At 43.0% G+C, this 5,000-nt stretch overlaps 1 protein-coding gene and 1 non-coding gene across 2 annotated transcripts; one reads left to right on the top strand and one right to left on the bottom strand.

Annotated features, from left to right (window-relative positions):
• Nucleotides 1-2,989: 2,989 nt before the first annotated feature.
• LOC122265268 (uncharacterized) lies at nt 2,990-4,383 on the bottom strand. The gene is made up of 3 exons (XM_086544210.1): nt 4,256-4,383; nt 3,877-4,121; nt 2,990-3,761 (listed from the first exon to the last, which is right to left on the bottom strand). Exons 1-3 carry the CDS (start codon nt 4,257-4,259, stop codon nt 3,288-3,290), a joined length of 723 nt encoding a protein of 240 aa, XP_086400336.1. The 5' UTR covers nt 4,260-4,383; the 3' UTR covers nt 2,990-3,287.
• TRNAK-UUU (transfer RNA lysine (anticodon UUU)) lies at nt 3,055-3,127 on the top strand. Its single transcript has one exon. It is a non-coding gene; the product is annotated as a tRNA-Lys (tRNA).
• Nucleotides 4,384-5,000: the final 617 nt, after the last annotated feature.

Below are 5,000 nucleotides of genomic sequence, written 5' to 3' on the forward strand. Positions count from 1 at the left end.
AGGATACTCTAATTCTACTCCAAAATGATATCAAACTAAAGAAAGATTTTACGAACTGATATCAAGAAGCTTAATGAAGATAGACGAAAAAAAAAAAAAAAAAAAAAAAAAAAACCAAAACACAAGACTGACAGGAAAGATGAAAAAAAAGAACCAAAGGCAAGAAAAAGGAAAGTGAGAAAGAAGGGAAAAGAAGAAGAAAGAAGAGGAGAGAATTCCTTCACCCATCCTCTGCTGTTGCAATCGTCTATCTCTCAAGTAGGAACTTCCGACCTCCCCCCCTGTCAAGAGGGAGCTGCCGTGAAGGAGGAGTCTGTTCTGATCGGAAGACGCCTCTGATCGCTTCTTATAGCCGTCGCTGATCGGGACATCCGTCCTGTGACGTCACGAAGGGTGAGTTACGGCGGCACAGTTTGTGAGGAGAGCGACCCGCAGGGATGTATCTGGCCATTCACTGATAAGTCTAATCTTACGTAAAATACACACGTGTGGCCGAACACAATCGTGTCAACTTATTAATGCAGCGTCTTGCAAACAGCTTGTAAGTGACAGGCGCAAGCATCACTCATTAACTGTCGTTAAAGCATTGAAGCAATTTGAATCTCTTATCATGATTTAATGACAACAGGTGGTGGGCAGCATGGATATCCCTAGGGCATAAAAACGGTTTAATCTTAAAACCTGAACTTTTTTACGAACAAAAGAAAACGAAATACCAAAACTGTTCACAGGTAATATATAATGTATGCAACACAGCCCAGTATCGAGCCTATGCTAAAGGATGTCGAGGTGGGTTGATTCACAGGGTTTTTATCAAAGATAACGACCGACTTTCACAAACAGGCAAAGTCCAGAGCGGTGCCGTTGGCTCCATGGTAGGCAGCAGAATCCCCTGTGGGACACTGGTGCTTGCTTTTTACGTGGGTGTGGGGATTATGGGGATTGGAAATACGAATTATGAATTGCGCACTGGACTCTAATGAGTGGTATTATATGCTGAAAAGCTAACTATTTGCGATAACTGATATGTGGACATCTTTACAAAATCACCGAAGACAAATATATAAGAAATGCTCCGTTAAATGATTGTTATACGGTTCTTGCGACGCGTCAGCGATGCATGTCAGTGGCGCCAAGCGAGAGAAGGCCCATCTTGTTCGGATGCCGCTCGGATGACCGTCATCTGACTCGGAGACTGCAACCCAGGTCACTCTACTAACACGCACGCTCAAGAACATAAATATGCTCAAGCATACACACAAACACACAACCAGCAAGGGGTTACGCCCCCCATCTTTTTAATTTTCCACTTATGCTTCATCTTAGGTAGCTAGCTGCCATATGTTATCTTCCCTATTCTTCTCTCTTCGAGAATCCCGATTCTCCACTTTCTCTCTGTATTGTTGTTTGTTACAAACACACACAAACAAAGACCCAAATGTATCACAAACGCAAATGTTCCTAAACATCTGATAAACGCAAGAAATGACCCGTGGGAATGTTATTGGGCAGCTTCGCTTTACGTGTTTGCAGATCTGCAAGGACCGATTTCATTGCAACGGAACAGCAAAGCTCTGTATGTCTTTGTGTCTGTCTGTTTCTCTCTGCCTCTTTCTCCTTCTTTCTCTTTCTCTCTCGCATTTATGTATATTGTAACTATTTGTATACACACACACACACACACACGCGCGCACATATATATAATAATATACAATATACATACGCACATATAGATATATATATATATATATTATATATATATATATTATATATATATATATATATATATATAATGTATACATACATAATAATATATATATATAATATATATATATATATATATATATAATATATATATATATAATATATATATATATAATAATATAATATATATATATATAGTATATATATATATATAATATATATATAAATAATATATATTATATAGATGTAATATATAAATAATAAATATCTTTTATCTATCTATCTGTCACCCCCCCCCCCCCCCCCCCCCCTCTTTACCTATATACATACAAACATACATACATAGAGAGAGAGAGTTAGAGAGAGAGAGAGTGAGAAAAAGAGAAAGAGAGAGAGAAAACTATAAATTTTTGTTCACTTCTGTTTTCATCTTGTTTCAAAATATAACATGGATCATTTATAGAGTACCTTTCAAACATTTGAATATGAATTTCCCTAATAATTATTGGCTTATAAAGGGATTTGGTATCTGTTTCAGTTTTCATTCTGGAAGGCTCTATGATATATCTTAAAAGTGAACACTTTTATTGGAAAGTTTTATTGGAACTGTTATCTATGTCGAAGCGTTGAATATACATTTCACCTTTCCATTATTGTCAATATCGGTCCAAGTATGTGTTGCAAGAGTTTTGTTTGGACTCCCCCCCCCTACACACACACACACAAGACAAGCATATCTTATCATTGTTATCGCAGCATTTTTTGCAATAGTGAGTGTAATAGGGAACGTGAAGTATTGTAAAGTTAAGTAAAGAATGATTACTTTCATTTGTGAATTCCGCTTTCTTACGGGTTATCACTGGAGGGCCACTATCTTCCGGGAGGCTGGAGGAGTAACACCCTTTCCTCCTCGAGGTTACAGCACCCAGTTGTCATTGACACCTTGTCCTTGTACATGAGGAATCAACAGAGTGTCAAGTATTGAAGCTCCCTCTGTCCCGCCAAGCTTAACACGTCTGTATACTACATTCGAATACTTATTAGTCCCTGAGAAATTGTACTGGTTTGTCTAAGCATCTCTATATTTCTCTCTATTTCTCCTTCTCATCCTCATCATCTCTCCTCTTTCCTCTCTTTCTTTTCTCCTACTCTCTATCTCTATTTTCCATCCCTTTCCTTCCCACCCTCCCTCCTTCATTTTCCCTTTCCAGTAAATGTGTGCGTGTCTATGTGCATGTAGATATGTCTTTTTCAGATTCTCTAACTTAAGAAATCTCTAGTAGAGTTTAGGAGAAGATGCAAAGCTCTGTAGTTATCAATCAGAGGGAACAATGGCATGATTAAATGCAAGCCCGGATGGCTCAGTTGGTAGAGCATTAGGCTTTTAACCTAAGGGTCCAGGGTTCGAGTCCCTGTTCGGGCGAATCTTTATGAAGGAAAGAGGGAGAGGGAGAAGGAGAAAGGGGATTCAACTAGGATTTACTTTCCATACAAAGTTTATTGATCAGTATCATCGACGCGTTAAATAAATAGGACAATAAATAATAACAATGCTAGAACAAACATAGAGAAGGAAGACTCGACTACAAGAGGCTCCTGATGTAGCGAAGGCCCAAGAGGCACTGCCTGAGGGTGCGGAATCCGCGCTGGTCCCTCCCGTCGGAGGAGACGCCCTTGTACAGCTTGGTGGTGAGCCTCGCAAGCCCGGCGTCGTGTGTGTCCACTGGGCATTGGTCTACTTGGGCCACGATCGCGTCCACGAGGCCCTGGACGTGTCTGTAGATCTGGTCCGTCCTGTCCAGGAGGAGGAGGTCGTCCTGGTGGAGAGACTGGTCGAGGAAGACCAGCTCGAGGGCGAGGGCGTAGCGGCGGCTGAGAGCGAGCAGTAGCTGGAGGAGGTCCTCGGGGTGGAGGGAGGGGGAGGGGGACGAGGGCAGGCGAGGGAGGACCTCCTCGCACTCCAGCTCTTGGTCGCACACAAGCACGAAGTGCGCGTCCACATCCGGGCTGAAGATGGCGTCCATGACAGCCCAGCTGTTGGCGAACTTCTCCTGCGCCTGAAAGGGGCGTCGCTCGTTAGTGCCAGCTATTTGTCTATTATGTTTTATATAAGGAAAGCAATTGGTTGACATATTCAGAGAGTGAAGGAAGGCTGGAAGGAGCGAGACTCACGTAAAGGTCGACGAAGTCCTCGAGGAGAGCCAGAAGGAGCTGAGTCCGGCGGAGGATGTTGTCTCGAAGACGCAGCTGACAGTCTCGGGGGGGACGGGAGGCGGGGGGAGCCCAGAGGGACGAGAGGGACGTCCAGGGCCAAGGCAGAGACAGCGACGTCCAGGAGGAAGAGGAGGAGGAGGAATCGCAGACGGCGAGGAGCGGAAGGAGGACGACCAGGGTCCAAGTGAGACTTCCAAGACGACCTGGAGTCAAAGACGACATTTATCAGTTTCTCTGTATAGCATGGATATTAGGCATGCTATTCAAAATCAATTGATAAGTGAAAAAGGTACCAGAGACAACAAGAAAGACAGCAGACAAATAAAGAAACACCTACCCATCACTGCAGCGGAAACGTTGCTTTCAGGCAAAGGAAGAACTGCAAGGAGCTGCTGTGAAGGAGGAACTTGTTCTGATCAAAAGACATCTCTGATCATTTCTTATATCTGTCACCGACCAGTTCATTCGGCCTATGACGTCACGAATATCAGGGTGAGTTTCGACGACACAGTCTCTATGAAGAACGGCCCGCGGGAACGTTATCTGACCAGTTAAGTGGTCCTGCTCAGTGATAAAACAAGATATTGTTGTACCTGCTTTGGCATCACACAAGCACATACCAGCACGAACGCAGATGCTCATAAAATAAAACAAAAGAAAGGTAATTTGAGAAGTATTACATTGAGTGAAATTTGTATGTAATGTACTGTTTGGTCAGGATTTGACGATGAAATCGAATAATTAAGATTGCCGATTCCCAATTTCTCTATCTAGCTAGCTATATATCTATTTATTTAGCTATCTCTCTGTCTCTCTCTGTTTCTCTCTCTCTCTCTCTCTCTCTCTCTCTCTCTCTCTCTCTCTCTCTCTCTCTCTCTCTCTCTCTCTCTCCCTCATCTTCTCTTTCTCTCTCTCTCTCTTCTCTCTCTCTCTCTCTCTCTCTCTCTCTCTCTCCTCCTCTCTCCCCTCCTCTCTCTCTCTCTCTCTCTCTCTCTTCCTCTCTCTCTCCTCTCTCTCTCTCTCTCTCCTCTCTCTCTCTCTCTCTCTCTCTCTCTCTCTCTCTCTCTCTCTCTCTCTCTCTC

This window comes from Penaeus japonicus, unplaced genomic scaffold (assembly GCF_977035675.1).
Source record: "Penaeus japonicus unplaced genomic scaffold, GWHDUDI00000001_assembly GWHDUDI00000002, whole genome shotgun sequence".
In the NCBI taxonomy this organism is placed as follows: Eukaryota; Metazoa; Arthropoda; class Malacostraca; order Decapoda; family Penaeidae; genus Penaeus; species Penaeus japonicus.

What these genes read in the sequence shown, in the direction of transcription:
- LOC122265268 (XM_086544210.1), bottom strand. An exon ending in AGGACTTCGTCGACCTTTAC is followed by an intron (nt 3,762 to 3,876) that starts GTGAGTCTCGCT and finishes CGCCCCTTTCAG; the next exon opens with GCGCAGGAGAAGTTCGCCAA.